Below are 22,594 nucleotides of genomic sequence, written 5' to 3' on the forward strand. Positions count from 1 at the left end.
TTGGATATAATATTTGTGAGAGAAAAAGTGAAATGATTATGAATTTGATGTGACATTTTTTCTTATTAGTTATTTTAGTCTATTTTGTCTTTTTATGAATTTTAGTCTAAAAAGAAAAAAAAAAAACATTTGCCAAACAAGGCAAATGTTTCAAAAGAGTTAAGTTTAAATGTTAAATACATTACTATGCCTCCGTTTGGGAAGTGGGTTGGCTTTTTGATTTTTTGACTTTTTTAGCCTGGGGCTAAAAAGCTTGGTTTGGGAAGGACTTTTTGACTTTTTTGACTTTTTTGTGAGAGATGAGTGTAATGATTATATGTTGGATTTGATGTTTTGTTTTTTGTGGCTAAAATAGCCTATTTTGTTTTTTGTGGCTATTTTAGCCCCTAACCCACCAAAACCAACTTCCCAAACTATGCCTATATTGATTAAATGACAAATGGCCAATAGTTTATTGACATATGTATTTTTATATTTTTTTAATTCAAAAATTTTGATAAATAAGTATTGAGATTTTGTGTCACAAAAACCATTAACATATTTGCTTATATTATACTAGCATGATACCCATGCTATGCACGGTTTTTAGATTTTGTTCCTCTATTATTTTTAGATTTTTTTTTATATTTATCTTATTTTATTTTTGAATTTTTAAATTTTTAAATTTCAACTTGATTTTTTTTTCAATTTTCATTTGATGTTTACTGAATTTCTCTCTACCTCGTTATAAATTTTATCTGAGACGTGGGTAGATATTTTTGGTATTATACTAACTAATTTTTTTAAAAAATTATATCTTAATCAAGCTCTCTATACCGGTTAAATTTAATATAAATATATAGAAATTTTAAAATTAAAATTATTTTTAAAAAGATTATGAGTTAAGAAAATTTTAAAATATTATTATATTGATGAATGACTAATAATGTTTTTTTTTTGAAATTTTGAAAAGTTAAAATATTTGACTTAACTGCTATATATAAAAAATGTTTTAAAGCATTTAAGATAAAATATCAATTATAATACTACCATATTGTTCAAATTAACAATGTTTTAAAGGAGGTAAGATTAAATGTCCAATAAATGTCTAATAATTTCATGACATGTGTATTTTTGTATTTTTTAAATTGAAAAAAAAAATTACATTGACACTTTAAAACTCAAATATTTAACGATGTTTTTGTTTATATAATAGTATAGACTTCAAATTAAATGAGGTAGATAAATCAATACTTGAAAATTGGTAATTAGTATTTTGGGTATCTCTTAATATTTCCTTTTGAATTTTATGGGAGATAATAGATTTGGGTAAATCAGGACGGAGATTATTTATCTTTGCTTCTGGAAAATATAAATTTAGAATTATTACTACTTTTATAATTATTTGTTTAATGAGTTAGTTAATAGTATTTTAAAATTAAAAAACTACAAATTTAATTAGAAGTATTGCAATTTTCACAAGGCTCTTCACAATAAATCTCTTTTGTAAAATATATAGTACAAATATATAGATGGATAGAAAAATATAGATATAGTTTTGGAAGAAAATTTAAAAAATTTACTATACTTGATGTGTAAATGTTAATGTATGAAATATGGAATATTTATTAATTTTGTAAAAAATATATTTTAGATTTTACGACAAATGTAAAACACTGGACAAATAATAATTATAGTTTAATTTATCATGAAAAAATAAATTGATAATTTCAAAACATGTATACTTTCTATTATAGAAATTATAGTTAGATTTGTGCTAATTAGAAATCGATGATTATAATTAAAGAAAATTAAAATACTCACCATATTGATTAAAAAAATATTTAAATTAAATGAAAATAAAATAATAATAAATAAGAAAGAACTAATAATATAACTAAAAAGTTCATAATATTATAATATAATATTATTAAATTTTATCATTTCATAAATTATTTTTTAAAAAAGCATTATGATTTTAGGGAATATTACCCTATTGATCAATAAATAATATGATTTTGAAATTTTGAAACATTAAAAAGTTTGACTTGATTTTCATATAAAATGTTTCACAAGAGTTAAGCGTAAATGTTTAAATATATTATTATTATATTGATCAAATCCAATACATTCAAGACTTGTGTATTTTCATAATTCATAAATTTAATTATTTGAGAAATTTACATTAAGACTTTGAGCTGGAAAGATCTAACAATATTTTTGTTTATATTATATAATAATTCATTTTCTGTCAAACAAAAATCACTTTCATAATTTTAAAAAAAATTATTAAAAAAGTAAAAAAAAAACTAATTTTTTAATTGTAACAAAATAATATATATATATATAATATAAAAAAGCAAATAATTTGGTGTTTGGCAAGTTGGGTTGGGGCTAAAATAGCCACAAAAGACAAAACAGGCTATTTTAGCCACAACAAACAAAACATCACATCCAACCCATAATCATTACACTCTTCTCTCATAAAAAAAATCAAAAAAGCCAAAAAGCCAAAAAGCCCTTCCCAAACCAAACTTTTTAGCCCAGGCTAAAATAGCCAAAAAAGCCAAAAAGCCAACCCATAAATTTTTAGAATAATATTAAAAATATTAAATATTTTATTAAATATATAAATCACACAAAAAATGCGAGATCCACGCGTCCCCACGTGACATATTTGATAAAGCGTCTAACATTTTTCAATTTTTTATATTCCACAAAAAAATCAGAGCCGTGAAAACGCGCTCATAATTTACAAGCGGTCAAAGTCTCTCTCTCCCTCAGGAGACTGTTTTTGATTCTTCCATGGATTCTATTACGCGTTGGACAGAAAAAAAAACAAAATAATAAAAAAAATTACACAACAAATATGAAAGGATATAAACGAGACTTACATCTTCATAATTTTTTAATTATATTCCATCACAAAATTATTTACGCTCTTCATATTTTTGTAATTTCTTTTTAATTTGCTCCACAGTTATTTCTACCCCTACTAAATGTGAACTTTGAGATAATTTGAAAATTTCGTAAAAAGTTAATTTTTTTGATTTTTTACAAAGTTTTTTTAAAAAAGTCACAAAAAAAAAATCAAAAAATTAATTTTTTGTAACTTCCCAAAACACCCCTTTGAATATTAACCAGGGTATAAATGAGACTTGCATCTTCATAACTTTTTATTATACTTCATCACAAAATTATTTACACCTTTCATATTTTTGTATTTTTTTTATCTGCTCTAAATTTATTCCCCCCTACTATTAAACGTGAACTTTGAATATTAACCAACCTCACACATTTTATTATACATCTCTCTCGTCTCTCTCTCTCTCTCTCTCTCTCTCTCCACAACTTCGTGAAGATGGTTGATTTTGGTCCACTAGTGTAGTAGTCTGATGAATGTTTGAAACCAGTATTGGACTCTACTTTCTCTGTGTTCTACGTCGTCTTCACTCTTCACGCACTCCGGTCAGTTTCCTCTCTCTCTCTCTCTCTCTCTCTCTCTCTCTCTCATTTCTCTTTCTTTCTGGCTTTGCAGCTTCGTCTATTTGACATTCAGATTTTTTTTTTCAGAATAAAAAAAAGAAATTAATTTGATAAAAATAATTATCAAAATATATTTAATTTTTTTTTATGTTCTATCAAAAGATAAAATCATATAATAATTATAAGTGATTTTTTGATTTTTTAAATTTCTTTCACCAAACTAATTTTTAGTTTTTTACCCCAAAAAAATGTCAAACAAAATTTTAAAACTAAACCAAACACGGCCAAATTTTATCTCTCCAGTTATTTATTTATTTATTTTAAAAATTTTTTATATCTAATTTTCTTCGATTTTTTTCCACTAAAAATTCATGTTATTTTAAAATAATTTTCTCAAGCTGAAGCCTGAAACCGTGCATTGACTTTTACATATAACTTGGATTTAAAAAAACAAACTTGTCCGTGAGAAATAAATTTTGTAATAACTTCATGAAAAAGTTAAAAAACTCAATTTATTTATTTATTTATTAATTTGTGTCATTTCATCTCTAGTTTGAAGGGTTACAACTTGTTTATGATTTATTTTACAAAAAGACTAGTGACTAAAAAAAAATTTATCAAAAATTTTACGTAATACTAACGTGTGGATCTCATATGTTGTGTAGAATTTTTACTAGTTTTCTTTAGAATTCCTGGTATTGGGTTTTATTTTATTATGATACTTTGTGCTAAACTATTTGGTGCCCCTTTTCTTCCTACTGCTTATTAATTAGAAAAGTTGATTATCAAGCTAAGGAAAAAAATATTGTTGACTTGTACTTTGTAATTATCAATGTTTAAGAAACCCAGTTTGCATGAACACGCTAATTGTTTCCTAAACCATCTCAAGCCTTTTCCAAAAAAAATTCCTTAAATTTAAATAAAATTTATTTTAGATGAAACACTCCAATGGAGAAATTTGTATTTTAAGTAAAAATTACACTCATGATATAATGGTAAATTTGAGAGCCACGAAAATGTATTTTAAATTTTGGGTAAATTAAATTAACTTTTTTTTAAAAAAAAAAAGGGTGGAAGAAAATACAGTAATTCCACACGTTTGGTATAATGACCCCGTTTGGTGTAGCAGTTAAAACAACTTATAGATTATAGCTTAACAGATTATAGATTTGAGTTGCTGAGTAGTATTTATTAAATAAGCTGTAAAATAGTTTTTTCAATTAATTTTTATTTTTTTGTTTGGCTACATTTCTCATAAAAAATAACAATAATAATCTATAGTCCATTTGGTCTTTTTCTATTTTTAAAAAAATAAAAAATAAAAAAAATCTAAGAGTATAACCACAAATTAATATGTCTACAGCAGAAGCTGATAATCAGAAGTAAGGGGTGAACAGCTTCTCAGAATCAATTTTTTTGAGTTAAAATAAGCTGTTAGAATCAGAAGTTATTTGAAAAAAATTTAACCAAACAGTCCAAAATAACTTTTTCAAAACTAAAAGCCATAAAGTAACTTTAAAAAATTGAAACAAACACCCCAATAGTGGCCATATTTGGGAAGAAAGTACGAAGCTGCGTTTTGCAGCACAGAAGAAAAGTCAATAGCAGCAACAAAAGCAAACAACAACCATTTGGGAAGCGATAAAAAACATAAATTGTGAAATTACGTAATTACCCTCCATATTAATATTACATTTTCAAAAAATTGTTTTAAAAAAGTAAATTTTCTAAGTTAGGTGGGGTATTTTAGTATTTTAGCGTGATGTGACACTATAAACAAATATTAACTCAAAAAAGTAAAAAAATAATTTTTTACCAACTTCTCAAATCAATTTTCAAAAAAGTCAAAAAATTTAGTAAAAAGTTAAAAGTTAACTTTTTACTGGGTGTGTTTGGTTTGTATTTGTAGAGTAGTTTTTGAGATAAAAAGTATGAAAACTTGTTTGGTTTGCTTTTTTTTCAGAAATGGTTTTGGAAAATTGTTTTGGGAAGAGAATTTTAAAAAAAGTGATTGATTCGATGAGTATGAGAGAGACAGTGGGCTTGTTTGGTTTGAATTTGAGAGATGAGTTTTAGAAAAAAATTTCTCAAAAATTGTTTGGTTTGAGATTTTTCTCAAAAAATTTTCAAAATCACTTTCTCTCTCTTACACATCAATCAATCACTTTTTCTCTCTCATATCTCCTTCTTAATCACTTTTTCTCTCACACACATCTACTAAATTCTTTCAAAATATCAAATCATCCCAAACTCTCACAAAAAATCTATCTCTCAAAATATACAATCAAACAAACCAAAAAAATTTCTAAAACAACTCTCTCAATTTTTTTTCAAAAACAATTCTCCCAAAAACAAACCAAACAAGCCCAGTGATTTTGGAAAGTAGGTAACTAAACAAAATTTTGAGATTTCTTTTGGAAAAAATTTGTTTGGTTTGATTACTTTTGAAAATTTGTTTATAGAGAATTTTTTTCAAAATTTTTTTTTGAAAAACAAACCAAACAATTTTTAAATTTGTTTGGTTTGATTACTCTTGAAAATTTGTACTGACTTTCTCTAAATTTTAATTCACAAAGAGAGGCCTATACATTTATCTTTATTTATTTTAGTGTCTATCCACTATTAATATTAGTTTCGATTTATTTAACCATATTAAAAAAAAGATTAATATAATTATGTCAAAATTATAAGATCTATAGATATATATTTTTTTTAAAAAATTTCAAGAGAGGTTAATTTACCCTTAATTTTTTGAGTAAATATTTGAATCTCTTCTAATTTGAATATACATTTGAGTAATTTCAATTTGATATAAGTTTGGGTTAAACTGTTTTAAATTATTTTTACTCGATTTTAAATTTAATTAGAGATGTCCTTAGTTTCCTTTACAATATATTATTTTTTTCTTTTATATTATTGTTTTACTTCTTTTTATTATCAGTTTTTTTTTTTTAAATCATCTTTTCATATCATGTAATTCAAAAAAAAAAAAAAAATTGAGTTTTTAGTTTTTTACGAAAAAATATAAAAAAAGTAAAAAAATAGTTAATTATTTTTGTAATAAGGTCTTGTTTGGGAATAATTTATTTTAATAACTTTTTGACTAAAAAATAAAATAGGGTAAATTACATTTACCTCCCCTGAGGTTTCTGACAAATACAGGGACCACCCCTGTGGTTTGAATAATTACAATAACCTCTCCTACTTTACCTGAAAATATCAAGATTCCCCCAAATTTTGACAGCCGTTTATATACCTAACAGACCTTGCTGATGTCATCTAATGTAAGCACTAAAATACCCATAATGCCCATAATGCACTAAAATGCCTATTAAAGAATTTTCCACAAAACCCAATCCAAACCCTATCTTCCGTAAACGAGGTCATACGAGATGAAGAAGACATAGAGGAACAAAAGCCCCACAAACCCAGTTCAAAAGCCCTACAAACCCAGCTCTACCAGTTCTGCAACCCCCAAAAAAGCCTTAATCCACAATTACTCAGTTGAGAAGTTGGATAGACACCACCAACACCACCTCCCCAAAAAAATCAGTGCAAAATCAAACACAATAGAGATCAAAATCAAACCATAGCCATTATCAGCCAAAGAAAATAACGTACTGGATTATAGTGCAACAATTGGATCTCTTTGAATCCACCACCCCTTCCAGCCTTCTCCTCTCTTTCTTCCCATTTCTTTCTCTAGCCATTCGTCTTCCTTCTCTCCTCATCTTCTTTCTCTTCCTCTCATTCTTCTCCCGATCGCGACCTAGATTGTAACCAACCGCCATAAACCCAGATTGCAACCCAACATTGCTGCAATCACTGCCTACCATCTCTCTAAAAACTATAGATCTAGGGTTAGGATTTTAGAAGAAGAAGAGGAGGAGGAGAAGAAAAGTAAGCGATGGACGGTAGAGGAGAGGGAGTTGAGGAAAACTTGTTGGCAGAGGGAGAAATAGAGGGAGGCGGTGGTGTGTCCTCGACGAAGACCTTCGTTTCGGCGTCGATGTTGGAGGAGAGGAGTGGCGGCGGAAGGGTTGTCATCGTCGGAGAAGTTGATGTCGGTCTCCCATAGGAGTCAGTTGTTGCTGGAGAGGTCTTCGGGGAGCCAGACGGACTCTCAAGCTTTGTTCCACTCGTCGTCGCCGCTTTTGCCGGTGGTGGATAGTGGCGAGGGAGGTAGTAGTAGTGGAGGAGAATGGTGGTTGTGATAGGATTGAAAAGGGAGTTAAGAGAGAGAAGAGGCACTGTTGGGTTGGAAGGAAAGGAGAGAGAGAGAGAGAGTAGGGTTTGATTTCATTGTTAGGAAAATAGAGAAGGAAGATCTCGTCGTCAATGGTCTCCTTGTTGGAATCGGAGATACCAAGAAAATAGGCACTGTTGGGTTGGGTTGGGAGAGAATGAGAGAGAGAAGAAAGTGAGAGAATAAAGAAACAGAAGTTAATGGGTGGTGACTCTGGTTTCAAAAAGTAAAAATGGATATTTTGTAGGGTTTTTTCGTCTTTTCACACTTAATTTAAAGGGTAATATGGTCATTTTGTATAGGTAAGTAACGTCGTTTGTACAAAATTGACGGCTTGGGGGAATCTTGATATTGTCAGGTAAAGTAGGGGAGGTTATTGTAATTATTCAAACCACAAGGGTGGTCTCTGTATTTGTTAGAAACCTCAGGGGAGGTAAATGTAATTTACCCAATAAAATAAAAAAATTAGTATGTTTTTGGGATGATTCTTGGAACCCAAGAGGGAAAAGAAAATAAAAGATTAATTAAGTTATAAGAGAAAAAAAAAGAAAAGAAATGATTGCGATTTCTCTCATTTTTGTTTAGATAAGGAAGAAATAAAAGAAAATAAATGATTGTGATTTCTCTCATTCTTGTTTGGTTAGATTTCATTAAGAGAGAAGAAAAGAAATTATTTTATGTTATATTTTCAAAATAACCTTTTTATATTTTCAATCATTTTATTTCTTTTATTTTTATAGGGACAAAATTAGTAGTATGAAAATAGTGATTTTTTTTTTCTCCCAATCTCTCCACTTTTGGGAAGATTGAATATGAGGCTTATAAGAGAAATGAGTTTTTCTCAATTTCTCTCTGCTTAAGTTATCTAAACAAGTAAAAAAAATATATATCTCTCATTTTTTTTTTCTCTTCAAATCATTCAATCTAAACGGGAAAAAAAAGTTACAAAAAATAAAGAAAAGATAAAGGGTATGTTTGGTTTGTGTTTGAGAGATGTGTTTTAGAGATAAAAAGTACGAAAAATTGTTTGGTTTGGTTTTTTTCAAAAGATGTTTTGGAAAATTATTTTGAGAGAGAGTTTTGGAAAAAGTGATTGATTTGATGTGTGTGAGAGAGAGATTTGTTTGGAAAACTTGTTTGGTTTACAAGTTTTGAGAAATTTTTTTGGAAAAATTTGTTTGGTTTGATTACTTTTAAAAACTTATTTATAGAGAAAATTTTCCAAATTTTTTTCAGAAATACAAACCAAACGAACCCAAAATCGTTTTTTTTTTTTTGGTAAATAATAAAATCGTTTTTGGCTTTTACCGTATCACTTGATAGCAAGAAAGCTGCAAATCAATTTGATAGATGTGTGGGTCAGCCTTTTCTGATGAAACGTCTTTTAATGTAGAATACCTAGCCATTTTCGTGTTGCAGTGTTTTTGTATTTATCAGATAGGCACTAGCAAAGTACACAACTCTGTTAATTGTGCCTTCTCTTTTTATTTTTTCCTTACAAGGATTACATGCAAGTATGTGTAGCAGGGTCTATTAAACAGCAGGGTATATTGTTTGATTCTGTTTTGTGTTTTTTTTTGGTCATCCTATGGCTCGTTTGGGAATTTTGACATTTTACAAAAAAAAATAATATATATATATATATAAATAGAGAGAGTGATATAATAATTTATAATATATTTTTTAATTTTTTGTTTTTATTTTTAATTTTTAAAAATTTTTTATTTCATTGCTTTTCTGGTTTATGATGAATTATATTTTACATGGTTAATAAAAGAATAAAAAGGCAAACAATTGATGTTGCATAATTTTATAAGTTTTGAGACTTTGTAATTTGTATAATGGATGAGATCTATAATTTTAAAGTGACAATATCATAACATATGATGATATACTAATTGTTATATTAATTGATGCATGTACTGCCATTGAAAAGCAAAATAAATTTGAATAGTTTTCTATGTTTATCAATTGTATTTTAAATGGTTCTTAGATGGAAAATAGTTTTAAATCTTTAGTACACACTTTATTTGATGGAAAAAATTGAAAGAAAAAATGTATTGATAATTCTGATAGCATCATATTGGATTGGAAGTCTGTTACAATTTTGCAGTTTTCATGGAATTATATTTAATATATTTCTTTATTATTTTTTCCCCTTCACAGAGCATTAAGGGAATGGAGATTTGTGAGAGTGAAGCATAGAAAGTAGATTTGTATGGTTTGACACAAAATTTGTGAACATGTCTTCTTCCTCTTGGATCACATCCTTTTCATGCTCAAGCTCTGTGGCACAATCCTCAGAGGACACAGCTCTTTCAACCATCTTTCAATGGCTGAGGTTCATCTTCCTTTCACCATGCCCTCAAAGAGCTCTTCTATCTTCTATTGATATACTGTTTTTGCTAGCACTTATTGTGTTTTCAATTCAAAAACTCTATTCTAAATTTGCCTCCTGTGGCCGCCACGCCGGTTCTGACATAAACAAGCCTCTCATCAGAAATGGCAGAGCTGTTGTTCTTCAAACTAGTCTGTGGTTTAAACTGTCTCTGATTGTAACAGTTCTATTAGCATTGGCATACACAATTTTGTGCATTCTGGCATTTGTTAGAAATACCCAGTTGGAAGATAAGCTAGTTGATGGACTGTTTTGGTTGATTCAAGCAATAACTCATGTAACAATTACAATATTGATTGTCCATGAGAGGAGATTCCAAGCTGTTTCTCATCCTTTGCCGCTTCGAATTTATTGGGTTGCAAATTTCATCATCATTTCTCTGTTCAGTGTTTCCGGGGTCATTCGTGTAATCTCCATAGAAGAACTTGATTTTGTTTTGAGACTGGATGATATAATTTCATTCATTTCTTTTCTGTTATCGATTGTACTCCTTATGGTTGCCATAAAAGGATCAACCGGGATTACTGTGAGGAGTGAATCCGATTCAGTTATGGATGTAGAACCTGAATTATATGAACGCCTATTGAATGGATGCAATGTGAGTGGCTTTGCTAAGTCTTCTATCATTTCCAAAGCTTTTTGGCTATGGATGAATCCCTTACTGAGTAAAGGCTATAAATCTCCTCTCAAGTCTGATGATATCCCGGCCCTTTCGCCAGAACATAGAGCTGAAAGAATGTCTGCACTCTTCGAATTGAACTGGCCGAAGCCTCATGAAAAATCGAAGCACCCTGTTCGAACCACACTGCTTCGGTGCTTCTGGAGGGAAATCGCTTTCACTGCCTTCCTTGCAATTGTGCGTCTTTGTGTCATGTATGTTGGGCCTGTTCTTATTCAGGGTTTTGTTGATTTCACCTCGGGGAAGGGGAGCTCCCCCTATGAAGGATACTACCTTGTTCTCACTCTCCTCATTGCTAAATTTGTGGAAGTTTTGACCTCTCACCAATTCAACTTCAATTCTCAAAAGCTTGGAATGCTCATTCGATCTGCCCTTATTACTTCTTTGTACAAAAAGGGCATGAGGATGTCGTGTTCGGCTAGACAGGCTCATGGGGTTGGACAAATTGTGAATTACATGGCTGTAGATGCTCAGCAGCTCTCTGATATGATGCTGCAGCTACATGCTGTATGGCTTATGCCACTGCAAGTTTCTGTCGCCTTAATACTTCTGTCTCGCTGCCTTGGTACCTCGACAATTACAGCTCTAGTTGGGCTTGTAGTGGTTATGTTGTTCGTTTTGATGGGCACTCGAAGGAACAACCGGTTCCAACACAATGTGATGAAAAACCGGGACTCTAGAATGAAGGCGACAAATGAGATGCTTAATTACATGCGCGTAATTAAGTTCCAGGCATGGGAAGAGCACTTCAACAAACGAATTCAATCTTTTCGCGAATCAGAATTTGGGTGGCTAACCAAGTTCATGTACTCAATATCTGGCAATATCATCGTTTTATGGAGTACACCGGTACTTATATCCACTCTTACCTTTGGTACTGCAATTTTGTTGGGGGTTCCACTCGATGCAGGGACTGTTTTCACTGCAACAACACTATTTAAGATTCTCCAGGAACCAATCAGGACTTTCCCGCAGTCTATGATCTCAATATCTCAAGCAATGATCTCTCTGGCGAGGTTGGACAAGTACATGATAAGTAAGGAGCTGGTTGATGAGTCGGTGGAGAGAGAGGAAGCTTGTGAGGGTGGGATTGCAGTGGAGGTGAAAGACGGAGCTTTTAGCTGGGATGACGAAGGGGGGGAACGAATTGTAAAAAATTTAAATTTGGAGATCAAAAAAGGGGAGCTTGCAGCTATTGTTGGGACCGTTGGATCAGGGAAGTCTTCTCTCCTGGCTGCAATTCTTGGCGAGATGCACAAAATATCCGGGAAGGTCTGAATTTTCATGTTTTTTTAGGGTATTTTTTCTTTAATTGCTTTGTACTGATTGGTTAATTTTATAATTTAACAAGCATATCTGATTTTACTCTTTAACAGGCTAGGGTTTGTGGCACCACTGCCTATGTTGCGCAGACATCATGGATTCAAAATGGGACCATTCAAGATAACATCCTGTTTTGTTCACCAATGAATAAGGAGAGGTATAGTGAAGTTATTAGGGTCTGCTGCTTGGAGAAAGACTTGGAAATGATGGAGTTTGGAGATCAGACTGAAATTGGAGAGCGTGGCATCAACCTCAGTGGCGGTCAGAAGCAGCGGATACAACTTGCTAGAGCTGTTTATCAGGATTGTGATATATATCTTCTTGATGATGTATTCAGTGCTGTAGATGCTCACACTGGGTCTGAAATATTCAAGGTGACAATAATGTTTACTGTATTTATTAGAATTTCCCCCGCTAGTTTATGCATTTCATTGATATGACACTATTCATTTCTATACATATGAAATTGTGGAGATAGGTTCATCATTGAAAGTGAAGTCCTGCCAAAATTTGGTTCTTAACATGAGGAGCCTGAATACTTACAATTTTGCTTGAAAACAATGAAATCTAAGGCTAAATGCCACTTTGTTTCATTTTAAAAAACAATCCCTTGATGTGTGGTAAATTTTGGATGCATTAAATGTTGCCACTTGTCAATACTTTTACACGCTTTGTGCTTTTTGTGCAAACAATTCTGTTAGATTTTGATTAAGTATCTCGTTTAACAGTCGTGCTAGGGAGCTCGAAACCCCCCCCCCCCCCGAATCCCCCGAATTCAAAAAAGGAAGGAAGAAGAAGAGAAGGAAGAAGAAGAAGAAGAAGGATTGGACTGGAGGGGCCAACATCAATCGGGCTGGGCAGGGGGCGGAGGCGGAGGCGGGGCGGAGATGATCGGTCGACAAGCTGCAACGATCGGCCGCCGATCGGACTGGACTGGAGTGCTGCGACGATCGGCCTCTCTTCTCTCCCTCTCCCTCTCCCTCTGTCTCAGACCTGCACCTGCATGAAGAAGAAGAAGAAGAAGAAGAAGGAAAAAAAAAAAAAAAAATGCCCAAAACGACGTCGTTTTGGGCATTCGGGGGATTAGGGGGGACAAAATTCGGGGAAAAAATCATTTTCCCTCGTTTAATTCCGTTACTTCTCTCACAATGCTGTTAAACAAACTGAGAAACATATGATTTTCAGTTATTGTTGGTGAAGTTAATTAGAAATTTTGAACCATGTCAAAACAGTTTACTTTTCATGTGATGAAACTTAGCTTAAAATTTTCTTCATGCCTGTCTGGCAGGAATGTGTGAGGGGAGTCCTCAAAGATAAGACCATTCTACTCGTAACTCACCAAGTTGACTTCTTGCATAATATTGATCTTATCTTGGTAAGCATGATTCATTATTCAAATCTCGACACAAATTTCTTTATTTTTATTTTTATTTTTATTTTTGCCTGAAATATTGACCTCTTTTTTTTCTTCTTCTAAACCAGGTCATGCGAGATGGGGTAGTTGTTCAATCTGGAAAGTACAATGATATTCTGCAATCTGGCGTGGATTTCCAAGCTCTAGTATCTGCTCATGAAACCTCCATGGAACTAGTAGAAGCGGGAACTACCATGCCCAATGAGAACTCCCCCAAACCACCGAAAGTTTCCCGAGCATCTTCTAACCATGGGGAAGCAAATGGTGACGACAAATCTGTAGAACAATCCAATTCTGATAGGGGTACTTCTAAGCTTATTAAGGAAGAGGAGCGAGAAACTGGAAAAGTCAGCCTAAATGTTTACAAACAGTATTGCACCGAGGCCTTTGGCTGGTGGGGTGTAGTAACGGTGTTGCTAGTCTCATTATTGTGGCAATGTTCTCTAATGGCGAGTGATTATTGGTTGGCATATGAAACTTCAGAAGACCGTGCTATGTCGTTCAACCCATCTCAATTCATTAGTGTGTATGCAATTATTGCAGCAGTTTCAATTGTGTTGATAATGATAAGAGCCTTTTTTGTCACACTCCTTGGGCTTAAGACTGCCCAAATATTCTTCAGTCAAATTCTGTACAGCATACTGCATGCTCCTATGTCATTCTTTGACACTACGCCTTCTGGAAGAATCTTAAGTCGGGTAAAAATTCTGACACCAAATTGAATATATTCTGAAATTTGCATCTAGATTTGTTTTAGACTATAGAAAGGTTTATTTCTTGTTGGGTATTGACTGTATTATCTTTCATCGTGTAGGCCTCGACTGATCAGACCAACATTGACCTCTTTCTTCCCTTCTTTTTAAGCATGACTGTTACCATGTACATCACAGTGATCGGCATCATCATCATCACATGTCAGTATGCTTGGCCAACAATATTCCTTTTATTTCCACTTGCTTGGCTGAATTTCTGGTTCCGGGTATGGGCATTTATTTAACGTCACTGTATTTTTGGCAATATAATCTCTCTTTTACAACTAGCAATTAATGTTCAATGATTTGTCATGTACTGAAAATATAGCTATTTCCAAAATATGTTAAGGAAAATTAGTTAAGCACTGAAATTTTCTATCGGAGAAAATGAAATTGGTTCCATGGTGGGAACAAATTGTGAAAGTTCTTGGAGGTATCTTCAAATTTGAAATCTTGAACATTGGCATGGTGGACTTCCAATAGATCCCTAAAATGGCTCGCAGATTCACAACAATCATATTTGTTGTTTTAACAGGAATAAAAGCAAAAGCTAATAAATATGTATATGAGCAATGAAACTACAGATGAATTTATTGTACCCATTCCTGTTTCTTCTGGTTTCAGAGATACTACCTTGCAACATCTCGTGAATTAACTCGACTTGATTCCATTACCAAAGCGCCTGTCATTCATCACTTCTCAGAAAGCATTTCTGGTGTTATGACAATTCGCTGTTTTAGGAAGCAGGAAATATTTTGCCGGGATAATGTCAACAGGGTGAACGCAAATTTACGTATGGATTTTCACAATAATGGGTCCAACGAGTGGTTGGGCTTCCGTTTGGAACTCATTGGAAGCTGCGTCCTCTGCATTTCTGCATTGTTTTTGATCTTGTTGCCTAGCAGTATCATTAGGCCAGGTAGTCCTCTACAACAATTGGATCATATGTGATGTTAATGAGTTGTTTCTTTGTTTTCCCCCCTTTTTTACACGGTTACTTGGTTCTCAAATGTGGGAAACTGACACGTACTGTATTGCCCAGAGAACGTTGGATTAACTCTCTCGTATGGTTTGTCCCTCAATGGCGTGTTATTTTGGGCTGTATATATGAGCTGCTTTGTGGAAAATAGAATGGTTTCTGTTGAGAGGGTAAAACAGTTCACAAATATTCCATCAGAAGCTGAATGGGAAAAAAAAGATTGTCTGCCCTCTGCTAATTGGCCTACCCACGGCAATGTTGACCTCGAAGATTTGCAGGTAACTTGCCTTAAACCCATTTTGTTTCAAATTTGTAACATTGTTTTCTACTTTTGAAGTCATTTATTCTTGATAACAAATATTGTGTCTAAATTGTTCCGGTAAGGCGTGCATGGTGTCAGGCAACACAAAAATAGAGAAAAATTTCACAAGATAACTAGGCTTTATGATGTCTACATGATATGATCTGAAATTTAGACAGACCACTTTGCCTTGATTTATAAATTAATAGAATTTTTAAAAATAAAATGTCCAAGTGTGTCGTCAATGAACTTTGGATCTTTATTAGCATGACTTGAACTACAATAATATTCTGTTCTAATATTTTTTGGAACCCTTTCTGATAAGACATACTTGAACACTTGGTGAACAGGTTAGGTATCGTCCAAATACCCCTCTGGTTCTTAAAGGTATTACTCTCAATATTCAAGGAGGAGAGAAGATGGGTGTAGTTGGTCGAACAGGGAGTGGAAAATCGACTCTGATCCAGGTTTTCTTTAGGCTGGTTGAACCTTCAGGAGGGAGAATAATCATTGATGGCATTGACATTTCCATGCTAGGGCTTCATGATCTTAGGTCTCGCTTTGGGATCATTCCTCAAGAGCCTGTCCTTTTTGAAGGAACTGTCAGAAGCAACATTGATCCAATTGGGCTGTATTCAGATGAAGAGATATGGAAGGTACATTTTCCATTCTTATTTCCTAAAATAAACCAGTTTTGGCTTTTGAAGGTCGGAAAAGAATAAAGTTTGCATCATGAACATCACTTCTTCTGTTGTGTTTCATTTTCGTGGTTCATAATTCAATACCAAAGCATACACAATTTGAGCTTTTCTTGTGATTTCACTGATATGAAAAAACAATTTTTATAGAGCCTTGACCGTTGTCAACTTAAAGATGTGGTTGCTGCAAAGCCTGGTAAACTTGATTCTTCAGGTAATATTCATACTTCATCGCTTCTTCACTAGGCTGCACCAAAACTTGCTTGACTTGGTGTTTCCCATTTAGTGAATGAAGGTAAACATTTTATGTCTTTTTGGAAATTTCTCAGTTGTTGATAACGGAGACAATTGGAGTGTGGGGCAGAGGCAACTTCTCTGCTTGGGAAGGGTAATGCTAAAGCACAGCCGGCTTTTGTTTATGGATGAGGCAACAGCTTCTGTTGATTCACAAACTGATGCTGTAATTCAGAAGATCATCCGAGAGGATTTTGCAGCCCGTACAATCATCAGCATTGCTCACAGAATACCAACAGTCATGGACTGTGACAGGGTTTTAGTTATAGATGCAGGTTAGTGTTTCTTTACCTAACTCTTTCCCCATCCTTCAAATGAAAAAGTTTTGGATTGCAAATTATCGGTGACTTAGCAAGACAAAGTGGATGTTCTCAGTGTTTGTGACCTCATTACTAGTTTGTGCTCTATGAGCAACGTTCCCCGACTTTTTTAATTGGATACATTGGATCTTGATAAGTATTAGACACCAATCACTCGGCAACCACAAATTTTGAATAAGGGCATTTTTGGTAATATCGCACTAATGACCTATTGCCCTAATTCTCTCTCTGTCTCTCTTGTAAACTTCTTTATTATAATGAAACTCGAGTGACTGGACGTAGCCCTAGTTTTTGGAGTGAACCGCGTAAATCTTGCACTTGTTGTCCTAATTCTATGTATATATAGTTGAGGGGAGGGAGGCAGCTATTTCCTCGACTCTGTTGTAATTTTTCTGATCATAGTGAAGTCACAATGACTGTGGATGTAGCCTTAGTTTTGGAGGGAATCACGTAACTCTTGTGATCTTATATGGCCATGTGCTTTTCTGTCATTTTGGTCAAAAGCTTTGAAACCTTATATTCTCGTGAGACTTCTTTGTTTTGCATTTAAGCTCCATATTCTCTATGTTTTGGCTTATTTATTTATTTTTGTTTTTATACATGAGTTTCATAGCTGATGTCCTATTTCACTCTTTAACAGGTTGGGCAAAAGAGTTTGACAAACCATCTCACTTGCTAGCGAGGCCTTCACTATTCGGGGCACTGGTTCAGGAGTACGCTAACCGCTCATCTGGAATATGAGATCAACCATATTGGTTTTTCCCAAAATTGCCTCTCTCGATTTCACTACTGCCAATTTTGGAAATCTTCCTCAGAACGAGTCAGATTGCTTGTATTAAATTTCATGCACTGTAGTGACGATATAAGGTATTCTTCATGGAAGATGGTATAGACATCCCATTTAATCAGCTTACATGCTGGCAGTAAGTGATGCTATATAATACCAACCATTGTCAATATTTAATGAAATCAAAACTTGTTTCGTGCATTAATTTTTAAATTCCTCCCCCCCCTCCCTTTGGAGCAAACGGTTTGAGAATTTTGAATGAGATAGTTTTACTATACTGTCCTGGAATGCTTTCTATTAGTAAAAAGCAATTGGTAATAGTTTGCCACAAGCTCTTTTTTACCTAGTCTTTTAGGTCTGATTTGGTTTGATGTCTATTTTGAAAATAGTTATTGGTTTGGTTTAGTTTGAAAATAAGTTTTCATTTCTTTCTTCCTCCCTCACCCTCTCCGATCACCACCCATTGCTCATCACTATCACCATATACCACCTTCTAGCCACTACCACCAACAACTCCTTTTGATCCTTCATCTTTGACGACCACCTTCAATGAGTCTAGTACTAGTTCAACTATGTTGAACTGGCACACAAAAAAGGCAAGAAGAGAGAGTGCACGAGCACATGTACTCGTGCAGTGGAAAAGCACCAAACCTTGGGATCAACCAACTCATTAGATTTGGGGTCAATCCCTTCTTCCTCTCCCCCTCCCTGAATCAAAAAATAAAATAAAAAGGGGAAAATTCCTAAAAAGTATAACATTTCTCATGAAATTTCTATTCAAGTTATCTTAACACATCGATCGGTCCAATCAACGCAAAATTAATAGGATTCAATTGAAATTTCATAAATTAAAAAGAAAATGACTTATTTGATATTTTTCCCCAAAAAACAAAAAAAATGAGCTATTACAATCTTGTGCAGAGATTCAACAAAAATTTTAGTAATTAGGGTGGTAAAATAAATCAAAGTACTTAAGCTCAGCTTGTTAAAAGCTCGTTCGAGACTGGCTTTACAAAACAAATCAAATTACTTGAACTCAGCTCCTTACAAACTTGCTCAAGATCAATTTGTTAACTAAACAAGTCAAACTTAGACACAGTTTAATGCTCTTTTAATTTTCTAAATCAAGATTGATCAAATTACTATTTGGTTCGATAAATTTATATGCATTATTATAAAAAAGTAAATTACTCCAGCTAGACTCATTATCAACTCAATCTCATTTGAGACAAACTCATAATGTAAAAAAGACAAACTTAAACCATATTTTAAAACTTATTAAGTTAAATAAGTCAAACTTAACAAATCAATACTCGGTTTTACTCAACTCATTTATAACCGGACCAATAATTTGGAGTTTTTTGTTCTGTTTCTTTCACTCTTATATATGTACAATATAGACATTTGTAACTCAACAATGAGATAAAAAGAAGAGCAAATTACACTTTTCATCTTTATAATTTGATTTAAATTTCACTTTGTTCCTTATTGTTTCAATTTGAATAGTTGATTCGTACACTTTAAATTCAATTTTAATTTGATCTTTCCGTTAGAATTTTCATTGTTTTTTTATGTGTATACCTTGAAAAACTGACAAGTGTCACAGAATTGTTAATTTTGACTTTTAGTTCTAACGAAAGAACCAAATTGAAAACTAACCTCAAAGTATAAACTAAATTATCCAATTTAAAACTATAAGGATCGAAGTAAAATTTAAGTAAAACTATAGGGATTGAAAATATAATTTACCCTAAAAAGATGTTAATGTTTAATGATGAATAAATGACAAAACAAATCTAATAATTTTGAATATCTGACAATCATCATAAACAAAGTATGATAACAAGTGTCCGTTTATTTATTTATTGTGAATCAATAAGAAATATTATATCAAATAGACCACTAGTCCAACAATAACTAGAAAGTCAACAATCACAAAACTTAACAATCAATCACCAAGCCCAAGCCCAAGCCCAACCACTAATTGCTACATACAACTCTCATAATAGGGAAAGCTATCATAAAGGATATCAAACTCTTCTCCATAGGAGTAGAACCCAATGAACACTACCACAAGTGTCCATTACACACTAGCAACATTGTGTTGAGTAAAGAACAAACGTACATAGAGTGATGCAAAGCAGAACATACTGAGAAAAGTGAGATTGATGAGAAAGAGCAGAGATGTTTTCAACTTCAATTGAGCTCTTTCCCTTCAAAAAATTGGAGAACCAATGTGCAGAGAGTTTAGGGTATCTTTTCAAATCTTTGTCATCCAAATCTACATAGTAGAAGCCAAAGCATGATCCATACCCACCCAATAACTCATACACATCCAAGAAAGACCATGTGAAATACCCCCTTGCATTTGATCCATTCCTTCCATATTGTCAAATTAAAAGAAGAAAACAAACAACAGTACAAAATAACCATATCAATGAAATGAAACCCAATATTATTTAAAGGGTTATTTACACCAACTCCCCTATCAATTGTTACCACCAATTTACTATCAATTGGTAATGCAACATCCAAATATACCCTTCTCTTTTACCACTATAGTTTTCATAGTCTTCAACATTCTTATTTATCCGTTTAGGTTTTCTTCATTTATTGTTCCATTCATAAAGTTTCCAATAAGCCAAAAGCCATTGGTTTAGCAAAGAAAAAGGTGAGTCGGATGCTACATATTTTATCCAAGAGGTTAATCTAACAACTAACAATTGACTTTTGTTTATAAAATAATAAAAACAAAAGAAGGTTTAGACAGATACCTCACAGCATCAAGCAAACTCCCAATGAAACCATGCAAATATTTCACTCTTGCACTGTCATGTAATGTTGAATTCCATTGTGTTTGCTGACCTGTCAAAAACAAGTTTTAGGAGTTTCAACAATTAGGGGGGAGAGAGAGAGAGAGAGAGAGAGAGAGAGACCGTCTTCATGGCTGTAAATAGAAGGGTTGCCATAAAATTGTTTGAAATACTCCAAAACTCCAAGCAGACCAGAGGGTGTGATTGGGAACTGAATCAAAGAAACTGATTATGTAACGCCCTCAAAATAACAACAATAAACCCATCAGATAAGACATGCATTTACATTTAAACTAACCGCATTCCTTTCATTTTTTAGAATTCCATTACATAAGTATTACATGTTAATCTCATAACAAAATGCCCTACGGGCTTACAGCTTTCCAAGTTAACACTTGGTTACAACAAGAGTTCTAACTCGTTTACACATTAAGCCCTTGGCTTGAAATTACATGTAATACATCAAAAGTAAAACGACAAAACTATGCCCGCCACTAGCCTCCCAGCTATGTCCTTGGAGGTGGCATGCTTTCTGCACCTGAAAATGATATTCCCATATAGGGTGAGCCACAGCCCAGTAGAAATACACTAAACCAACCATGGACAATGACTAAAACATTAGTAATTGATAGTTGGTCAACACCGATACAATCACATAAATAACATATTTATGTCAACGACTTACAAGTCCCAATTACTTTTCATTTTCCCTTTTTCAACAGATAAGCATAAAAACTATATCCACATTCTCAACAGATATGTATAACAACAATATCCACAGATAAGCATACAAGCTATATCCACATTCTCAACAGATATGTATAACAACAATATCCACAGATAAGCATACAAGCTATATCCACATTCTCAACATATATGTATAACAACAATATCCACACTTCACAAAGATAAGCATATGAGCTCTATCTTCACTTCTCTAGACAAGCATATGAGCTGTGTCTACGGAGTTCATCCCCTATCTCCTCCTAATACCTATCCGGTTTAGAGGTACATCCCCTATCTTCCCCTAAACCGCGGAGTACATCCCCTATCTCCTCCTCTACACATAACGTATACAAACACAATGGTTCTATATACAATCACCCAATACATACAAATAATGTATTCTATCAACCGTCAAGTTCCATGACACATTTCATTGATTAGTTTCAGTTTACCTAATCATCATGCATTGTCTACAACAATCACGACTATCCTCCACCGATAGCCCAAAGCAGTTATTTCTAAACAGAAAATAAATGCACAATGGATATTCAATCAACATTTCATTTCTTCACTTCTCACCATTAATTATCCCAATTAATTAAACAATGTAATTAGGCCATTATCCATAATTACCATTTCAACCCTTAGGTCCCATTTTCATCAATGATTTAACATTCATTCAATTTCTCTATGCCAAACATGCATTCAGGTTTATTATGAATAAAACCCCAACTTTTGTAAAATTACACAAAAGCCCCAAACTTTCACAAAATTACCAAACCAAACCCAACATCTCAAAATACCAAAATTTAAAGACAAAACCCATAGAGAGGAGTAGGATATCCCTACCTTGAAGTTTAAGCCAAAAAGGAGATGAAGACTCCAAGATCAACTTGCTCCAAATCCAAACTTTTTCAGATTAAATCGAAGCTCTCAACGCCCTCTATCTTTTTAACAAAGGCCCTAGGCTAGATTAACACCCTAGGGAGATCAAACCTTAGAGAGAGTGCAAGTTTAGAGAGAGAGGGTGTCGGATTTAGGGTTTAATCAAAGAAAGGGACTGAAAAAGTGATGTTTTAGACGCTGCTGTTCGCTGATATAAAACACGCTCGCTTGAGCGAAGGATTGGTCGCTCGAGCGACCAGACACAGAAATCTCTCGCTCGAGCGAAGAAAAACCCAGACCGCTCGAGCGAAGGAAAGCTCGCTCGAGCCAAGAAAGACAGCTCTCAGGTCCAGAACCAGACGCAACACCACTCTCGCTCGAGCGACAAACTCCTCGCTCGAGCGAAGGACCAAAGATCTGGGCAGCAACACTAGGCTCCCAAACACAACCAACCTGTAACAAACCTGCCCAACACATCCCATAACTCAATATACAAAGTACAAAGGATGCAAAC

The 22,594-nt window shown here is 33.2% G+C and overlaps 1 protein-coding gene across 3 annotated transcripts; it reads left to right on the forward strand.

The window, feature by feature from the left end:
- The first annotated feature begins 3,162 nt into the window (after window positions 1–3,162).
- LOC114285901 (ABC transporter C family member 4) lies at window positions 3,163–17,861 on the forward strand. 3 transcript variants are annotated; one of them, XM_082897511.1, is made up of 12 exons: window positions 3,163–3,447; window positions 9,878–12,060; window positions 12,165–12,485; window positions 13,400–13,486; window positions 13,594–14,223; window positions 14,340–14,504; window positions 14,902–15,196; window positions 15,320–15,534; window positions 15,908–16,213; window positions 16,406–16,469; window positions 16,585–16,824; window positions 17,510–17,861. In XM_082897511.1, exons 2-12 carry the CDS (start codon window positions 9,955–9,957, stop codon window positions 17,608–17,610), a joined length of 4,530 nt encoding a protein of 1,509 aa, XP_082753637.1. In that variant the 5' UTR covers window positions 3,163–3,447; window positions 9,878–9,954; the 3' UTR covers window positions 17,611–17,861. The 3 variants fall into 3 exon arrangements, with proteins under 3 accessions (XP_082753637.1, XP_082753639.1, XP_082753638.1); XM_082897512.1 differs by having other exon boundaries at window positions 3,266–3,445; window positions 9,875–12,060; XM_082897513.1 differs by lacking the exon at window positions 13,400–13,486.
- The last annotated feature ends 4,733 nt before the right edge of the window (window positions 17,862–22,594 follow it).

The sequence above is a fragment of the Camellia sinensis genome, chromosome 12 (genome assembly GCF_055761805.1).
Source record: "Camellia sinensis isolate YWXY chromosome 12, ASM5576180v1, whole genome shotgun sequence".
In the NCBI taxonomy this organism is placed as follows: domain Eukaryota; kingdom Viridiplantae; phylum Streptophyta; class Magnoliopsida; order Ericales; family Theaceae; genus Camellia; species Camellia sinensis.